Consider the following 19,844-nt stretch of genomic DNA (forward strand, 5'->3'; position numbering starts at 1 on the left):
ACTTTACATACACCTTGCAGAATCTACAAAATGTTAATTATTTTACCAAAATAAGACGGATCATGCAAAGTGCATGTTATGTTTTATTTAGTACTGACCTGAATAAGACTCATAGGCAACTATTACAAAAGGTTCCAATGCTCACCGATGCTCCAGAAGGTAATACAACGCATTAAGAACAGGGGGTGTAAACTTTTGAACAGTTAAGTTTACCCCGATCTTCAAATTCCAAAAGTTTTCACCCCCAGCTCTTAATGGATTGTTTTATTCTTCTGGAGCATCAGTGAGTGTTTGAACCTTCTGTAATAGTTGCATATGAGTCCCTCAGTTGTCCTCAGTGTGAAAATATGGATCTCAAAATCAAACAGTCATTGTTTGAAAGGGTCTAAAGGATTTTTCTGAAGAACAGCGGGCAGTTTAACTGTTTGGGACAAACAAGGGACTCATGAACAACTATAAAAAAACAGCTGTGGATCATTCAGGTAACACAGTATTAAGAATCAAGTGTATGTAAACTTTGGAACAGGCTGTTTTTTTTATTAAAGTTAAAATGGCTTATTGATGGTAACATGCAGCTTTTTGCTTCATAAGACATTCACTGAAGGTCTGGAGTTGCGTGGATTACTTGTGAATTATTGTAATGTGTTTATCAGCTGGTTGGACTCTCATTTTGACGGCACCCATTCACCTAGAGAGGATATATTGGTAAGCAAGTGATGTAATGCAAAATTTCTCTGAATCCATTCAGTTCAAGGCAGAGGTTTTACTGCACTGCATTTCATAAATAAAAGTTCTTGTTTGTTTTACCTTTAATATTTAAGGACATTAAAAATGTAGTACTTTCTTGTACTCAAGTAAATTTTTGTGTTACTTTTACTTGAGTAAAAGAAAGTAATAGATTTCTCATGTAATTAAGCATTAAATGATATGTAATATGAAACGTAGTGCAGTACTATATTATGCTTTGGAATGTTGTGAAGTAAAGTTTTCTGATGAATAGCACGGATGAAGTACAGACACTTAAAAAGTACTTTTACAGCAGAGTAAAAATACTATAACTACTGCCACTTGTAGTTCAAGAAATAAACAAATCTACATATTGGATGGTCTGAGGGTGAGTACATTTTAAGCTTTTTTTTTTGTTTGTTTTTTTGGGAAAACGAAGTACTGTACAAAGTGTTTACTCTGGAAACACACAATCGCCCTCTACTGGTAAATGTCTGTGTGAAGCAATATTAAATGTGTTCTGAGTTTGTCACACCAGAGCAAAATGTTATTAACCCCCCAGCCAATTTGAATAACACAAAAAAACTACAAGTAAATTAAATGAGTTGTAAAATCTTTAAAAAAAAAAATCTCCCTCAAAATGCCCTCAAACGCTGGAGGCCAGTTGGCTTTTGGCGGTAAAGCCACGCCCACCCCCACGAAAACTGCAGCCTCTCTTACATAGTTATTATGTTTGGTTAGTTACCTGGATGCACGGTCATATTGGAGATACTCGGAAGTGAGCACGGTTTGATTGCATGTTTAATGTAATACTGAATAGTTTTTCTGCTAATTTATGCTGTCTAAACCACAGATAAAAACATGTGGAAGCTGCTAAATCTCACAGAGAAGAACTTCGTAAGTAGGAAAAGGTGCTATATTTGGACAAACTAAAGTTAATAAGTGGTAAAGATGCATACGAGCAGTATTAATTAAGATATTAGCCTAATATTTCACCTACCTCACCAAAAATAAGAACAAACACTGTTGTCAAGATTCTTGCAATGGAAATCCTGGTTCATTTTGGCCAACCACAAATGCTTTCTGTTCCTCAGTTTTTTGCACTCTTCTTCTTGATTTGTTATAACTTTTGGCAGTCCATAGTACTCTATATGTTTTTCCTTGTCTGACCGATTAGTACAGCCCAAAACATGACAATAATTGACCATGTTTAGCAGCAATAATCAACAAAATATACGAGTTTGGTTTAGTGCCATAGTGAAAAACAGTTAACAATAAATAAATGAAACTGGGCTGTATTAGTGAAACATCTTTAATACATAAGAATTACACTCATTTAGAGTTTAGATCTTGTTCTTCGCCGTGTTTTATCCAACAACTTCAAAAGCTGCCGTCTGCCTTCGAACAGCAGTATACTTGCAGCCATTGCAGAGTTCAGGCTCTCCACTCCTGGAGCCATGGGCACAACTAGCTTTTTCCCCTCCGTTTCCTCAGCCAATTGACGAGCCTCTAGACTCAGTCCACGCGTCTCTCCACCAATCACCAGTGCTGTGTTTCTCTTAGCCCAACTCTCGTAGTACACCTGAGACTTCAGACACGGGAGTGAAAGTTCATCATCGGATTCTTCATCAGAGTCACTTTCACTGTATTCATCCGAAGAAACATTTTCTATTTGTCCTGGAACTGGAGGTTTTATAAAACTAACTCTGTTATCCGCTACATGGACAACCACATTCTTTGGTAAGTGCTTGGGAATCTCATCCCAGTCCAAATTAGGAAATACAGGAAGGCGGAAATGAGCTCCCATTGCTGCACGTAAAACCTTGGGCTCCCAGGCATCAACACAACCTGGAGAGGAAAAAAAAAAAAAAACAGCCAGTGCTTAGAATAGAATTTATTACAGTACCCAAACTCAGTCCTGGAGGGCTGGTGTCCTGCAGACTTTAGCTCCAACCCCAATTTGACACACCTGAACTAGATAATCAAGCTCTTACAACACATGCTAGAAACTTCCAGACAGGTGTGTTGAGGCAAGTTGGAGCTAAACTCTGCAGGACACAAGTCCGGGCACTCCTGTTATAACATATTCAGGTCATTTTTGACCTGGAAGAGAATTTTTTTAACATGGAAAACTATTTAAATGTATTAGATACCTTTGGTTAGAAGAACACGATCACAGCCAGCAGCTGCCGCACAGCGTAAAATAGTCCCTAGGTTCCCAGCGTCACGTATATTGTCGCATAACAGAAACAAAGGTACTGACTGAAGACGTGCGTCTTTTGGAAACGCCAGGTGGGAGGCATCTGGTTTTGAGAATATAGCTGCGATTTAATGAAAACAATGTGAAGTTGTGTTATAAACATTTAGATGTAAATTAAGTTTAAAAAAGATTCAGCAATGCACCTATAACACCCTGAGGAGTGACCAGGTCAGACCAGGGCTTCATGTCTTCATATCTGACTTTGATGAGCTTGGCCTGCTGTAGTTTATCTAGAGGAAGCTCCTGGAGTCGCTCCACTCTACTGAAGAAGAGCGTCTGAGGGGACGCTCCAGCAGACAGAGCATCACAGATCAGACGCCTTCCCTCCAGCAGCACCTTACCTTCCTTATCCCGAAACATTCGGGAACGGGCAACACTGGCCACCTTCCTGAGGGAAGAATGACAGTTGTCTTAAAACTAGTGTGTAACTTAATGAAAGAGTGCAAAAAAAGTAATCTTCCTAACAGTGTTTTTACTTTACTCTAATACACTTTGATAAAGCTATCCACCTTTTTCTTCAATGCGGAAGTAAGCCAATGGGTGAGGCTTCCGGTTTATTATTCGCAATAGTGTTTTCACAATGCGTCATCAATCTGCCTTATTGGCGGCACTGAACGTAAACAGTGCCACTGAACCGAATGAAATGTGCATATTTTGCCGATTATTGCTGCTGAAAATGGTCAATTATTGTCATGTTCTGGCCTGTACTAATCGGTTGAACCAGGAAAACCATTGAGAGTACTACAGACTGCCAAAAGTTATAACAAATCAAGCAGAAGAGTGCACAAAACTGTCTGAGGAACAAAAGGCATTTGTAGTTGGTCAAACTGAACCAGACGTAAGTAACAACGTGCATTAAACGGTAATACTGTTTGCACTACAAACCATAATTAAGATAGTACATTAAAAAGCTAAAAAAAATAGCTAGACATGGATGAGACTGGAAGCCTGACCCATAATATTAACAAATGGCAGCACCCATTCTTACAGAAAAAAGGTGGATAACAATGATTACTATTTTAGACCCTTTTGCGACGAAAATTGATCATTTAAAACAATGACACACATATGTTTTGAGGTGTCTGTTTTTGCAAAAATAAAACTAAAATGCCAATAAAGGCATGGCCACACTGCAATTTTTCATTTCGTGTGACACTGTGTGACCAACTGGAGATCGATACGTCACAGTATGACCTTTAGCTGACTGATTAGTACAGCCCAAATATGACAATAATTGACCATTTTCTGCAGCAATAAACAGCAAAATATGCGAGTTTTGTTCCGTTCAGTGGCATTGTTTGTATTCAGTGCTTCCAATATGGCCGATTGACATGTCGTGAAAACACTCAATAAAAAAAAAAAAAAAAAAAGGTTTTTTTTTAATTTAGGAAAGTTTAAATGAGGTCCAATAGCCCCCAAATACCACTTAAGCACCAAAAGTTATACAGGTGCTGGTCATATAATTAGAATATCTTCAAAAAGTTGATTTCACTAATTCCATTGAAGTGAAACTTGTATAATGTATACATTCATTCCACACAGACTGATATATTTCAAGTGTTTATTTCTTTTAATTTTGATTATAACTGACAACTAATGAAAACCCCAATTCAGTATCTCAGAAAATTAGAATATTGTGAAAAGGTTCAGTATTGAAGACACCTGGTGCCACAGTCTAATCAGCTAATTAACTCAAAACACCTGCAAAGGCCTTTAAATGGTCTCTCAGTCTAGTTCTGTAGGCTACACAATCATGGGGAAGACTGTGGATTTGACAATTGTCCAAAAGATGACCATTGACACCTTGCACAAGGAGGGCAAGACACAAAAGATCATTGCAAAAGAGGCTGGCTGTTCACAGAGCCCTGTGTCCAAGCACATTAATAGAGAGGTGAAGGGAATGAAAAGATGTGGTAGAAAAAAGTGTAACTGCACCCTGGAGAGAATTGTGAAACAAAACCCATTCAAAAATGTGGGGGAGATTCACAAAGAGTGGACTGCAGCTGGAGTCAGTGCTTCAAGAACCGCTACGCACAGACGTATGCAAGACATGGGTTTCAGCTGTCGCATTCCTTGTGTCAAGCCACTCTTGAACAACAGACAGCGTCAGAAGCGTCTCGCCTGGGATAAAGACAAAAAGGACTGGACTGCTTCTGAGTGGTCCAAAGTTATGTTCTCTGATGAAAGTACATTTTGCATTTCCTTTGAAAATCAGGGTCCCAGAGTCTGGAGGAAGAGAGGAGAGGCACAGAATCCACATTGCTTGAGGTCCAGTGTAAAGTTTCCACAGTCAGTGATGGTTTGGGGTGCCATGTCATCTGCTGGTGTTGCTCCACTGTGTTTTCTGAGGTCCAAGGTCAACGCAGCTGTATACCATGCTTCCTGCTGCTGACCAACTTTATGGAGATGCAGATTTCATTTTCCAACAGGACTTGGCACCTGCACACAGTGCCAAAGCTACCAGCACCTGGTTTAAGGACCATGGTATCCCTGTCCTTAATTGGCCAGCAAACTCGCCTGACCTTACCCTAACCTTGTGAAGAGGAAGATGCGATTTGCCAGACCCAACAATGCAGAAGAGCTGAAGGCCACTATCAGAGCAACCTGGGCTCTCATAACACCTGAGCAGTGCCACAGACTGATCGACTCCATGCCACACAGCATTGCTGCAGTAATTCAGGCAAAAGGAGCCCCAACTAAGTATTGAGTGCTCTATGTTCATACTTGTCATGTTCATACTTTTCGGTTGACCAAGATTTCTAAAAATCCTTTCTTTGTATTGGTCTTAAGTAATATTCTAATTTTCTGAGATACTGAATTGGGGTTTTCATTAGTTGTCAGTTATAATCATTAAAATAAATAAACACCTGAAATATATCAGTCTGCGTCTATGAATGTATACATTATACAAGTTTCACTTCTTGAATGGAATTGGTGAAATAAATACGCTTTTTGAAGATATTCTAATTATGACCAGCACCTGTCTAATGTAGATTTAACAGCGATCCAAAAATAATAGGACTGGTGCTCCTCTATTAAATACAGGAAAGATGAATAAATAAACGAAAGAAATTAAATGTAAACTAATCAGACATTTTGTCAAACGCAGGTGATGCCGATTACTCACGCGAGTCTGTTATCTCCAGCAGGAGCCTTTTCGAAGCGCAGCCCAGCGAGTTTGTCCTTCAAGTGTGGAGACTCTTCTGCCCATTCAGACACATGTCCGCTCCACTTCTTGTTGCCAGCTCTCTCTGAGACTTTCTCTCTGTGTTTGTCCTTCTGTGTGAACAGCTTCTGGTTCATTTCATCAGCTGGTTTATTTGATTTAATTAGTTTCTCTCGCTCACCATCAGGATACAAGACCGCCAAGGGTCTGCGTCGGAGGGCTCGGACATATCGCCTCGAATTCACCAAGACCTGGTGGTTATGTCCTCTGAGTAATAAACTATGTTCCCCGAAAATAATAAAACCACGACTCACGTTATACATGAGCGCTGCCATGTTTGTTGACCGCCCATCGTCTGCGTCACAGACACAGGAGGGGAATGAGCGAATCCGATTCATGATTCTTTTGAGTCGGATCTTTTTCAAGAGTTGATTGCTTTACTTCAGTTTTACTGTTTACTGCACATTCTTATTCTTCTCGTTATTTAGTGGCTAATGTACCGGAAGTCTCACCATAAGCTTACTTCCACGTTTAAGAAAAATGTGGATAAGGTATGAAACAGATTCAAATGTGTTTTGAGCTGAATAATGAGAGATGAAATAGCAAAAAGCATTACTTAATTAGAAAACTATTAAAAAGCGATATTTAAATCGATTCTTTAAAGCTGATCAAAGGAACCGATTCGCAAGGTTGACTCTTCAGTCCCTCGCAGCACAAGAACGGACTGTACCATGTAAGAAATTACCAAGAAATGTGTTATTTAATTTTTATATTATATTTAATTTTAAATGTTGTAGTTTATTTAGTATTGCAGTATATTAAAAAATAGTGACGTAATATGCCCTCGTATATAATGGCATTGCAAATTCATGTCAAAATTAAACGAATTATTTTGGTTTAGTCCGTGGGATGTCGTTTGCAGAGCAGTCGATCGCAAGGTGTGTGTATTGACACGGAGTGTGTGATCATCGCGTTTACAGTGGGAGACTTTCATAAGTAATGGCACTAAGAAGAGCTCTACATTTTGTTTTTAAAGTAGGAGACAGGACCAAAACAGCCACTTTTTACAGGGATGTCTTAGGAATGAAGGTAGAAGAGCTGTCTATTGGTCTTATTGTGAAATGTTGGTCCTGTTATGTAAATACAGTGGGGACTTTGCCTCCTAATATTGGTAATAAGCCAGTTAATGATGTTATTGACACATACAGATATCCGGCATATTTTCTATATATGTTTCGACTCGAAACCGAAATTTATAAACAACAATAAACAACTCTAATCTGTAGATTCTGCGTCATGAAGAATTTGAGGAGGGCTGCAAAGCAACCTGCAATGGGTTTGTCATATTTTAATAGTTTAAGTTTTATTTGACTAGCTTAGTTACCTGAATAACCTTATATCACATTCTAATTATCTTATATTCATGTAACTTGTTTTGTTTTCAGTCCATATGATGGAAAATGGAGTAAAACCATGGTGGGCTTTGGAGCAGAAGATGACCACTTTGTGGCGGAGTTGACCTATAATTATGGAGTGGGTGAATATCGCCTTGGAAATGACTTTCTGGTAAATATATTATACATTAATAACATTAATAACTTGAAACCACACATAAAGTAGGATCTAAACATGTGAAACCATAGAAGATATATAATAATGATTTCGGAACAGATATGTCACATTCAAAACTTACGATATAACATCTCTAGGTCACTAATGAAATGTACACTGATCATGTGAACTCTCATGTGATCATGCTGAATGACATAGCCATCATAGATTTATAAAGGAAGCTGTGATTTCTTGTGCTCTTCTATATTAGGGTCTCACTCTCCAGTCTAGTCAGGCTGTGAGTAATGCTAAGAGGTTGAACTGGCCTCTAACACAAGTGGAAGAATCCCTCTACATGACTGAAGCTCCCGGAGGATACCGCTTCTACCTTATAGACAAGGAACAGCCAGTCTGTGGTGGGTGTTTGCACTTAATGTGTGTTATAATAAGGGATGTGAGAACTTCCTTTATGAAATATGGAAGTGAGTAACTGTAGTAGTTATTTGTATCATTGCATACTGACTCTGAAATTGTTTTTGTGATTGTTTCTGGTCCTTGTAATAGATCCTGTCCAGAAAGTCTCCCTGGCAGTGTCTGATCTGCAGCGTTCTGTTCATTATTGGTCTGCTCTGCTGGGAATGAAGGTTATTGAAAAAAATGAGGACAAAAAGATTGCCGTAATGGGATTTTCAGATAATCAGGTTTGGCTGAAAATAATCCATTTATTATATTTTTGGCAATCATTAAATTATGAGGACATGCTGCTCACCAAGACCTTATGAACTAGGTTTTAATGTAACTTTTATCAGGTTTTTATTATTTAAAAGTTTGGGGTGTTTTTTTTTTTTTTTTTTTTTTTTTAAGAAAAAATATTTTTATTCCACAAGGACACATTAAATTGATAAAAAAAACGTTACTTTTAAAGACTGTACTTTTACATTGTTATAAATTATTTATATTTCAAATAAATGCTGCACTTTATATTCATTAAAGAATTAAAATTTTCCAAAAAATTTTTATGTTTCCATATTGGAATGATTTCTGAATGATCATGTGACACTAAAGACTGGAGTAATGATGCTGAAAATTTAGCTTTGCATCACTTAAATGAATTACATTTGAACATATATTAAATAGCAAACAGTTATTTGAAATTGTTATAATATTTCATAATATTATTGTTTTCACTGTATTTTCATCAAACAAATGCAGCCTTGGTGAGCATAAGAGACTTCCTATGGAAGCCCATTTCTGCCACTGAATTAAAAAAAAAGGTAATTGCAACTTTTTATCTCACAATTCTTACTTTTTTCTCAGAATTGTGAAATATAAACTCACAATTGCAAATTGTAAAGTCAGAATTGTGTCGCAATTCTGAGAACTCAAATTTTCCCCTCAAAATTGGACTTTAAAATTCGTTACTGTGAATTTATATTTAGCAATTCTGAGAAAAAAAGTCAAAATTGTCAATATATCTTGCAATTCTGACTTTTTTTCTTGAAATTGCGAGTTTATATCTTGCAATTCTGACTTTATAACATTCAATTGTGAGCTGTTATAAAGTTAGAATTGTGAGATATTAACTTTAACTTGCAATTCTGAGAACATATCAGTCTTTTTATATCCCTCAAAATTGAACTTTATAGTTTGTATTTGTGAGTTTACTCACAGTTCTGAGAAGAAGTCAGAATTGCAAGGAAAAGGTAAGAATTGCGAGATATAAACTCACAATTCTGACTTTTTTTTCTCAGAATTGTGAGATATAAACTCACAATTGCAAGAAAAATGTCAGAAATATGAAATACTAATTTGCAATTGGGAGAAAAAAGGAAGAATTGCAAGATAAACTCATAATTGCAAGAAAAAAGTCAGAATTTTGAATATTAATCTCAATTCTAAGGGGGAAAAAGTCAGAATTTGGAGAAAAAAAATAAGAATTGTGAGATATAAACACGAAACTGCAAGAAAAAAGTCTTAATTATGAGTTTTTATCTCACAGTTCTTAAAAGAAATCTGAATTTGGAGAAAAAAGTAAGAATTGCGAGACATAAACTAACAATTGCAAGAAAAAAGTCTGAATTTGAAGTTTTTATCTCACAATTCGTAAAAAAAAATCTAAATTGGGAGAAAAAGCAAGAATTGCGAGATATAAACTCGCAAATGCAAGAAAAAAGTCTGAATTTTGAGAATTTATCTGACAATTCTGGGGGGAAAAAATCCGAATTTGGAGAAAAAAGTAAGAATTGTGAGATACAAACTTGCAATTGCAAGAAAAAAGTCCAAATTGCGAGATACAAATTTGCAATTGGGAGAAAAAAGTAAGAATTGCAAGATAAAAACTTGCAATTGCAAGAAAAAAAGTCTGAATTGTGTGTTTTTATCTCACAATTCTTTAAAAAAAATCAGAATTGGGAGAAAAAAGTAAGAGTTGCAAGATATAAACTCGCATTCACAAGAAAAAAGTCAGAATTTTGACTTTATCTGACAATTCTGAGGGAAAAAAGTCAGAATTTGGAGAAAAAAGTAAGAATTGTGAGATACAAACTTGCAATTGCAAGAAAAAAGTCCAAATTGCGAGATACAAATTTGCAATTGGGAGAAAAAAGTAAGAATTGCGAGAAAAAACTTGCAATTGCAAGAAAAAAAGTCTGAATTGTGAGTTTTTGTCTCACAATTCTTTAAAAAAAATCAGAATTGGGAGGAAAAAAAGTAAGAATTGCAAGACATAAACTCGCATTCACAAGAAAAAAAGTCAGAATTTTGACTTTATCTGACAAAAAAAGTCAGAATTTGGAGAAAAAAGTAAGAATTGTGAGATACAAACTTGTAATTGCAAGAAAGAAAATAAGAATTGTGAGATACAAGCTCGCAAATACAAGAAAAAAAGTCCAAATTGCAAGATAAAAACTTGCAAGGAAAAAAGTCTGAATTGTTCACAGTTTTGCGAGTTTATATCTTGCAATTCTGAGAAAAAAAAGTCAGAATTGTGACTATATGTTGCAATTTTGACTTTATAACACAAAAAAAAGCCCCAAAATGTCAGTATTGTGGACTCATTCGTCAGTGAAGCATGTGCTTTTGGTCTGTCCAATATTTAATGTCATGAGACAAAGGTTATTATCAGGACAAACTCTTAACAACTTGTTTTATAAGATGAACCTAGAAACATTTTTACAATTTCTTTCAGAAGTAGATTTAAAGAATATTTTATAGAATTTTATGTACACTTTGTTTCGAATTGCTTTAATTTGTTGTATTTTGGATTGTGTACTACTGTGTTGTTTTAAAATGTATATTCTTTGTTTGCCATGAAATAGTCGATGAAACTTAAATCAAGTCAAGACTCTATAACACACAATTGCGAGTTTCTATCTCACAATTCTGAGACAAAATTTCAGAATTGCGAGAAAACAAGTCGCAATTACCTTTTTTTTATTCAGTGGTGAAAATGGGCTTCTTTCAAAAACAAAACTATAAGCCTTTGAGCAGTAGTTTGTGTGTGACTTTAATAAGTCTTGTGCTTTTGTAGTGTAAGCTGGAGTTACAAGACATTGGAGGCGCTGTGGATCATGCAACTGCTTTTGGAAGGATTGCATTTGCTTGCCCTCGGGATCAGGTCAGCTATTTCAACATCAGGCAACAACATTCATTCTAGAGTCATTTTAAAGAAATGTGTTTGTTTTGCAGTTACCAGACATTGAAGCCCTAATTAAAAAAGAAAAGCAGAAAATCCTCACCCCTCTTGTGAGTCTGGACACACCTGGAAAAGCCACAGTGGAAGTTGTTATTCTTGCAGATCCTGTAAGTATTTATTGTCTGATGTTACTGAGATTGAATTCTGAGTGTTTGCCAGATGTTTGCTCGGCTGACTCGGATCTCTACTTAATGTAGGATGGTCATGAGATCTGCTTTGTGGGCGATGAGGCATTTAAGCAGCTTTCTGCCGTTGACCCTGAGGGGAATGAGTTATTGGATGAGGTAATCAGTCTCACCACATTATAAAGTATGAAGTAAATCTTGTGATGCACTTTCAAACCGCATTCATGGGTTCTCTGTTTGGTTGCTTTCACAGGCCATGGCTGCAGATAAGAGTGACGAGTGGTTTGCCAAACACAACAAGCAGAAGGCTTCAGCTTAAACACGGTCTGCCATCACTGAAACTGCTTTAAAAGATCCAGGATGTTCAGTCAACCAGATTTTTTTGTTATTATACATTTTCAGCGGTTCATTAATGATGATCAAAATTCACTTTTAATTTATAAAATGAACAAGAACCCAAAAAACTGCATCTCTCTGCTTTTGGACATGGTGAAAAATATGTTTATTTGTGTAACTGTAAAAAGTAAGTCCTTATGATTACCCTGTTATTCTCTTGAAAGTGTAAATAGATTTGATAAATGAAGAGGATAATCAGGAAGTCTAATGGTACAAATATTCAGTGGCTATTAAAATAAACATGGTTGACATTAAAAATGAATTTCAATTATTACTAGCAACATGGTTTACTGTTGAAGCCTTTTTAAGTCACTGAATAAAAGATAAAAAAGGTTAATGCCACTTTTTGTCTCACAATTCTGACCTTTTCTCAGAATTGCGAGATACAAACGCACAATTCTGACTTTTTTCCTCAGAACTGTGGGATACAAAAATCGCAGTTGTGAGTAAAGTCAGAATTGCGAGATATAAACGCACAATTGTGACATTTTTCTCAGAATTGCGTAATATAAACTTGGAATTGCGAAAAATAAAGTCAAAACTGCAAGATAACTTGAAATTATGACTTTTTTCTTTGAATTGTGTGGAATGAGCTTCCAATTGTGAGTTATAAAGTCAGAGTAGTGAGATAAACTGGCTTTTCTGTCTTTTTTCTCTGAGATATAAACTTGCAGTTGCAAGTTATGAAGTCAGAATTGCATGATATAAAGTCACATCTGCAAGAAATAGTAAAAATTGCAAGATTAAAGACTCAAAATTCTGATATAAACTTGCAATTCTGACTTTTTTCTCAGAATTGTGTAGTATAAACTTCCAATTGTGAGTTATAAAGTCAGAATAGTGAGATAAACTGGCATTTCCGTCTTTTTTCTAATAATTGTGAGGTATAAACTTGTAGTTGCATGTTATGAAGTCAGAATTGCGTGATATACTGTAAAGTCACATCTGCGAGAAATAAAGTCAAAATCGCAAGATTTAATACTCAAAATTCTGATATAAAAAATACAATAAATGCAATTTATTTCTCGCAATTACGACTATATTACAAAACTGAGTGTTTTTATCTCGCAATTTTGACTATTACTTGCAAGAGTTTATATCTCATAATTCTGAGAAAGTGTTCATCTCGCAATTTTGACTTGATTTTTCAGAATTATGATTTTATATCATGCCATTCTGAGTAAAAAAGTCAAAATTGTTTTTATCTTGCAAATTAGACTTTTTTTGCAGTTCCAAGTTTACTGTATATTATGCAAAGAAAAAAAAGTCAGAATTGTTTCTATCTCACAATTTTGACTTTATAACTCGCAATTGCGAGTTCATATCTCATAATTCTGAGAGAAAATTCAGAAAAGTGTTTTTTTCTCGCAATTTTGACTTTATTTTTAGCAATTCTGAGTTATGTCATGCAATTCTGAGTAAAAAGTCCTAATTGTGTTTTTATCTCACAATTTTGATTTCATTTGTCGCAATTCCGAGTTTATATCATGCAATTCTAAGAAAAAAAAGTCAGTTTGATCTTTGTTCATGAAATAAATAAATGCAATTATGATGTTTTTTCTTAGAATTGCATAATATAAACTCAGAATTGTGATAAATAAAGTCAAAATTGTGAGATAGAAACACAATTCTAGCTTTTTTTTTCTCAGAATTGCCTAATATAAACTTAATTAAAAAAAAAATTTTAAAAAACGCAAAAAATAAAGTTTGTATCTAGAAATTCTGACTTCTTTTCAGGAAATTCTTGCTTTTTTCCAGAACTGTGTGATATAAACTTGGAATTGTGAGAAATAAAGTCAAAATTGCGAGATATAAGAATTCTGACTTTTTTCTCAGAAATTGATGATATAAACTCACAGTTAAATAATTTTCCTCACAAATGCGAGTTTGTATCTCGCATTTCTGTTTTTTTTTTTTTTTTTGCAATTGCAAGTTTGTATCTCACAAATCTGACTTTTTTCCTCACAAGTTTGCATCTTGCAATTGTGACTTTTTTTCTCCCAATTGGGTGATATAAACTCACAATTATGAGAAATGAAGTCAGAATTGCAATATAAACTCACAATTCTGACTTTTTTTTCTCAGAAATTGATGATATAAACTCACAATTGTGACATTCTTTGAATTGGGTGATATAAACTTGCAATTGTGAGAAATAAAGTCAGAATTGCGAGATATAAACTTACAATTCTGACTTTTTTTCTCAGAAATAGATGATATAAACTCACAATTGTGACTTTCTTTGAATTGGGTGATATAAACTTGCAATTGTGAGAAATAAAGTCACAATTATGAGAAATAAAGTCAGAATTGCAATATAAACTCACAATTCTGACTTTTTTCTCAGAAATAGATGATATAAACTCACAATTATGAGAAATAAAGTCAGAATTGCGAGATTTAAGCTCATAATTCTGACTTTTTTTCTCAGAAATAGATGATATAAACTCACAATTGTGACTTTCTTTGAATTGGGTGATATAAACTTGCAATTGTGAGAAATAAAGTCAGAATTGCAATATAAACTCACAATTCTGACTTTTTTTTCTCAGAAATTGATTATATAAACTCACAATTGTGACATTCTTTGAATTGGGTGATATAAACTTGCAATTGTGAGAAATAAAGTCAGAATTGCGAGATATAAACTTACAATTCTGACTTTTTTTCTCAGAAATAGATGATATAAACTCACAATTGTGACATTCTTTGAATTGGGTGATATAAACTTGCAATTGTGAGAAATAAAGTCAGAATTGCGAGATATAAACTTACAATTCTGACTTTTTTTCTCAGAAATAGATGATATAAACTCACAATTGTGACATTCTTTGAATTGGGTGATATAAACTTGCAATTGTGAGAAATAAAGTCACAATTATGAGAAATAAAGTCAGAATTGCGAGATATAAACTCACAATTATGAGAAATAAAGTCAGAATTGCAATATAAACTCACAATTCTGACTTTTTTTCTCAGAAATAGATGATATAAACTCACAATTGTGACATTCTTTGAATTGGGTGATATAAACTTGCAATTGTGAGAAATAAAGTCAGAATTGCGAGATATAAACTTACAATTCTGACTTTTTTTCTCAGAAATAGATGATATAAACTCACAATTGTGACTTTCTTTGAATTGGGTGATATAAACTTGCAATTGTGAGAAATAAAGTCACAATTATGAGAAATAAAGTCAGAATTGCAATATAAACTCACAATTCTGACTTTTTTCTCAGAAATAGATGATATAAACTCACAATTATGAGAAATAAAGTCAGAATTGTGAGATTTAAGCTCATAATTCTGACTTTTTTTCTCAGAAATAGATGATATAAACTCACAATTGTGACTTTCTTTGAATTGGGTGATATAAACTTGCAATTGTGAGAAATAAAGTCAGAATTGCAATATAAACTCACAATTCTGACTTTTTTTTCTCAGAAATTGATTATATAAACTCACAATTGTGACATTCTTTGAATTGGGTGATATAAACTTGCAATTGTGAGAAATAAAGTCAGAATTGCGAGATATAAACTTACAATTCTGACTTTTTTTCTCAGAAATAGATGATATAAACTCACAATTGTGACATTCTTTGAATTGGGTGATATAAACTTGCAATTGTGAGAAATAAAGTCAGAATTGCGAGATATAAACTTACAATTCTGACTTTTTTTCTCAGAAATAGATGATATAAACTCACAATTGTGACATTCTTTGAATTGGGTGATATAAACTTGCAATTGTGAGAAATAAAGTCACAATTATGAGAAATAAAGTCAGAATTGCGAGATATAAACTCACAATTATGAGAAATAAAGTCAGAATTGCAATATAAACTCACAATTCTGACTTTTTTTCTCAGAAATAGATGATATAAACTCACAATTGTGACATTCTTTGAATTGGGTGATATAAACTTGCAATTGTGAGAAATAAAGTCAGAATTGCGAGATATAAACTTACAATTCTGACTTTTTTTCTCAGAAATAGATGATATAAACTCACAATTATGAGAAATAAAGTCAGAATTGCGAGATTTAAACTCATAATTCTGACTTTTTTTCTCAGAAATAGATGATATAAACTCACAATTGTGACTTTCTTTGAATTGGGTGATATAAACTTGCAATTGTGAGAAATAAAGTCAGAATTGCGAGATATAAACTTACAATTCTGACTTTTTTTTCTCAGAAATAGATGATATAAACTCACAATTGTGACTTTCTTTGAATTGGGTAATATAAACTTGCAATTGTGAGAAATAAAGTCACAATTATGAGAAATAAAGTCAGAATTGCAATATAAACTCACAATTCTGACTTTTTTCTCAGAAATAGATGATATAAACTCACAATTATGAGAAATAAAGTCAGAATTGCGAGATTTAAGCTCATAATTCTGACTTTTTTTCTCAGAAATAGATGATATAAACTCACAATTGTGACTTTCTTTGAATTGGGTGATATAAACTTGCAATTGTGAGAAATAAAGTCAGAATTGCAATATAAACTCACAATTCTGACTTTTTTTTCTCAGAAATTGATTATATAAACTCACAATTGTGACATTCTTTGAATTGGGTGATATAAACTTGCAATTGTGAGAAATAAAGTCAGAATTGCGAGATATAAACTTACAATTCTGACTTTTTTTCTCAGAAATAGATGATATAAACTCACAATTGTGACATTCTTTGAATTGGGTGATATAAACTTGCAATTGTGAGAAATAAAGTCAGAATTGCGAGATATAAACTTACAATTCTGACTTTTTTTCTCAGAAATAGATGATATAAACTCACAATTGTGACATTCTTTGAATTGGGTGATATAAACTTGCAATTGTGAGAAATAAAGTCACAATTATGAGAAATAAAGTCAGAATTGCGAGATATAAACTCACAATTATGAGAAATAAAGTCAGAATTGCAATATAAACTCACAATTCTGACTTTTTTTCTCAGAAATAGATGATATAAACTCACAATTGTGACATTCTTTGAATTGGGTGATATAAACTTGCAATTGTGAGAAATAAAGTCAGAATTGCGAGATATAAACTTACAATTCTGACTTTTTTTCTCAGAAATAGATGATATAAACTCACAATTATGAGAAATAAAGTCAGAATTGCGAGATTTAAACTCATAATTCTGACTTTTTTTCTCAGAAATAGATGATATAAACTCACAATTGTGACTTTCTTTGAATTGGGTGATATAAACTTGCAATTGTGAGAAATAAAGTCAGAATTGCGAGATATAAACTTACAATTCTGACTTTTTTTTCTCAGAAATAGATGATATAAACTCACAATTGTGACTTTCTTTGAATTGGGTAATATAAACTTGCAATTGTGAGAAATAAAGTCACAATTATGAGAAATAAAGTCAGAATTGCAATATAAACTCACAATTCTGACTTTTTTCTCAGAAATAGATGATATAAACTCACAATTGTGACATTCTTTGAATTGGGTGATATAAACTTGCAATTGTGAGAAATAAAGTCAGAATTGCGAGATATAAACTTACAATTCTGACTTTTTTTTCTCAGAAATAGATGATATAAACTCACAATTGTGACTTTCTTTGAATTGGGTAATATAAACTTGCAATTGTGAGAAATAAAGTCACAATTATGAGAAATAAAGTCAGAATTGCAATATAAACTCACAATTCTGACTTTTTTCTCAGAAATAGATGATATAAACTCACAATTATGAGAAATAAAGTCAGAATTGCGAGATTTAAGCTCATAATTCTGACTTTTTTTCTCAGAAATAGATGATATAAACTCACAATTGTGACTTTCTTTGAATTGGGTAATATAAACTTGCAATTGTGAGAAATAAAGTCAGAATTGCGAGATATAAACTTACAATTCTGACTTTTTTTTCTCAGAAATAGATGATATAAACTCACAATTGTGACTTTCTTTGAATTGGGTAATATAAACTTGCAATTGTGAGAAATAAAGTCACAATTATGAGAAATAAAGTCAGAATTGCAATATAAACTCACAATTCTGACTTTTTTCTCAGAAATAGATGATATAAACTCACAATTATGAGAAATAAAGTCAGAATTGCGAGATTTAAACTCATAATTCTGACTTTTTTTCTCAGAAATAGATGATATAAACTCACAATTGTGACTTTCTTTGAATTGGGTGATATAAACTTGCAATTGTGAGAAATAAAGTCAGAATTGCGAGATATAAACTTACAATTCTGACTTTTTTTTCTCAGAAATAGATGATATAAACTCACAATTGTGACTTTCTTTGAATTGGGTAATATAAACTTGCAATTGTGAGAAATAAAGTCACAATTATGAGAAATAAAGTCAGAATTGCAATATAAACTCACAATTCTGACTTTTTTCTCAGAAATAGATGATATAAACTCACAATTATGAGAAATAAAGTCAGAATTGCATTGGGTGATAGAAACAAACGCGAATTTTTTTTAATACTTTTACTTTAAATACTTAAGTACATTTGAGATTAAGTTACCGTGTACAATAAATATCACATACTTTGAGACTTTTACTCAAGTAACATTCTAAACGGACTTCTACCAAAGTCGTTTTCTGGTAAGATTTCTGCAGCTGTACTTTTACTTAAAAATGTCTTTCAGGTATTTACATCACTGCAGTCAGCTGACTGTAGAAATCATAAAATTGCCAATTTACATAAGGCTACTGTTCAGTCGTCTGTGCTCTGTCCATGGGGCTTTTATTATGAAAAACTCATAACATCAATTGCCAAAAAGGTAGTATTTCTGCCTTCACACTTGAAACTGAAGTATTACAAGAGGAAAGCCCATTACTTAAATCCCAAATCTGAATGAAATCTGGTTTATCAGCTTACCACCGGATGTCATTATAACGCCGTGTGTTTTAGGGGTGCAGATAAACATGATTAGCACGTCCGTTTGTTGACAGAGAGCTGTCATGATCCCGCTGCTAGCTCAGTTAGCCTAGCATGAGACGGAGGGGCGGTGTACACGTAAAGATCCTCTGGTCTGCATTTCAAACCCTTTCAGGTGGGTATCCCGACTCAAAACCTGCTAATAATAGTAAACACCTTAATTAGGAAGTTAAATCTTTTTTGTTTAGACTTTAGAGGTGCGCGGTGGTGTTTTAGCGGCTAACAGGCTAATGCAGCTTTGCTCAACATAGCAAGTTCCACCCAACAGCTGTTTGCAGTGCCAGAGTGGCACAACAACAAGACTGACGATCAAATGATTAGATTGTTTTGAGAATAAAAATCTGTGCAGTATAAATGCTATATTATGTATTGGACAAAGTGCTTAATCTGGTGTTTAGCTTTGTGAAAATGTTAATAAATGCAATATATTCTGATGTTGTGTCACTATTCAGTTAGTTTGTAACGAAGACATTTTTAATAACTTGCTTAGTATTTCAGATAACATTGAATTCAACATAAATGTCCATTTTGATTTAAGACTTTAAGAAGTCTATTCAATTTAATGTATGTTTTGGAGATAATTCTAGATGAGTTAATGTGAGTGACTGTTTGACAGGTGGACTGAAGACAGGTTTCTATCTGGTGCCATGATTGTGGGCTAAATGTGAAGGAACATTTGCAGCACGATGTCTGCCCTGCTGATTGCCATTTCAGTATTTCTCATCTTGGCAGTTGTGTTCATTTTGCTCTTTAGGTAAGAAGCCAGCATGCTGGAATTAATGTGTTAACTGCAGATATTGCAAATGCAGTATTAAACCTAAAAACTGCCCTTTTGTGTTTTATCAGATGGTTTGCTTGCAGTTTGGCTGTCCGTTTTTTCCACAATGTCCTGAATGCTGAGCTCAAGATCAGATCTGTGGGTCTGTTCTCAGTGAGAGGAATCAGTGTTCAATTTCAACCTCAACACACTCTGGTAGGTTTGG

General features: G+C 33.9%; 3 protein-coding genes across 3 annotated transcripts in view; 2 read left to right on the plus strand and 1 right to left on the minus strand.

Moving 5' to 3' along the window:
• Positions 1–2,020: 2,020 nt before the first annotated feature.
• On the minus strand, positions 2,021–6,487 carry mrm3a (mitochondrial rRNA methyltransferase 3a). Its single transcript, XM_073817566.1, has 4 exons — positions 6,114–6,487; positions 3,130–3,374; positions 2,880–3,047; positions 2,021–2,574 (listed from the first exon to the last, which is right to left on the minus strand). The coding sequence occupies exons 1-4, from the start codon at positions 6,485–6,487 to the stop codon at positions 2,063–2,065; spliced, it is 1,299 nt and encodes a 432-aa protein (XP_073673667.1). The 3' UTR covers positions 2,021–2,062.
• Positions 6,488–7,071: 584 nt separating this feature from the next.
• glod4 (glyoxalase domain containing 4) lies at positions 7,072–12,176 on the plus strand. The gene is made up of 9 exons (XM_073817567.1): positions 7,072–7,241; positions 7,439–7,488; positions 7,598–7,718; positions 7,975–8,119; positions 8,268–8,404; positions 11,233–11,319; positions 11,391–11,504; positions 11,595–11,681; positions 11,776–12,176. The coding sequence occupies exons 1-9, from the start codon at positions 7,152–7,154 to the stop codon at positions 11,839–11,841; spliced, it is 897 nt and encodes a 298-aa protein (XP_073673668.1). The 5' UTR covers positions 7,072–7,151; the 3' UTR covers positions 11,842–12,176.
• A 6,554-nt stretch (positions 12,177–18,730) lies between these two features.
• Positions 18,731–19,844, plus strand: part of LOC141284663 (bridge-like lipid transfer protein family member 2) — a 38,072-nt gene continuing 36,958 nt past the window's right edge. Inside the window, exons 1-3 of the mRNA XM_073817655.1 lie at positions 18,731–18,976; positions 19,478–19,615; positions 19,708–19,834. Of these exons, the coding sequence (XP_073673756.1) occupies positions 19,548–19,615; positions 19,708–19,834 (195 nt within the window). The 5' untranslated portion in view covers positions 18,731–18,976; positions 19,478–19,547. The remainder of the gene's footprint in view (positions 18,977–19,477; positions 19,616–19,707; positions 19,835–19,844) is intronic.

The sequence above is a fragment of the Garra rufa genome, chromosome 14 (assembly GCF_049309525.1).
Source record: "Garra rufa chromosome 14, GarRuf1.0, whole genome shotgun sequence".
Taxonomy (NCBI): Eukaryota; Metazoa; Chordata; class Actinopteri; order Cypriniformes; family Cyprinidae; genus Garra; species Garra rufa.

What these genes read in the sequence shown, in the direction of transcription:
- mrm3a (XM_073817566.1), bottom strand. Translation starts at nt 6,487, where the DNA reads ATGGCAGCGCTCATGTATAACGTGAGTCGTGGTTTTATTATTTTCGGG. An exon ending in GCTGGAGATAACAGACTCGC is followed by an intron (nt 3,375 to 6,113) that starts GTGAGTAATCGG and finishes TTCTTCCCTCAG; the next exon opens with GAAGGTGGCCAGTGTTGCCC. An exon ending in CACTCCTCAGGGTGTTATAG is followed by an intron (nt 3,048 to 3,129) that starts GTGCATTGCTGA and finishes ATTAAATCGCAG; the next exon opens with CTATATTCTCAAAACCAGAT.
- glod4 (XM_073817567.1), top strand. Translation starts at nt 7,152, where the DNA reads ATGGCACTAAGAAGAGCTCTACATTTTGTTTTTAAAGTAGGAGACAGG. An exon ending in TGGGATTTTCAGATAATCAG is followed by an intron (nt 8,405 to 11,232) that starts GTTTGGCTGAAA and finishes GTGCTTTTGTAG; the next exon opens with TGTAAGCTGGAGTTACAAGA. An exon ending in TTGTTATTCTTGCAGATCCT is followed by an intron (nt 11,505 to 11,594) that starts GTAAGTATTTAT and finishes TACTTAATGTAG; the next exon opens with GATGGTCATGAGATCTGCTT.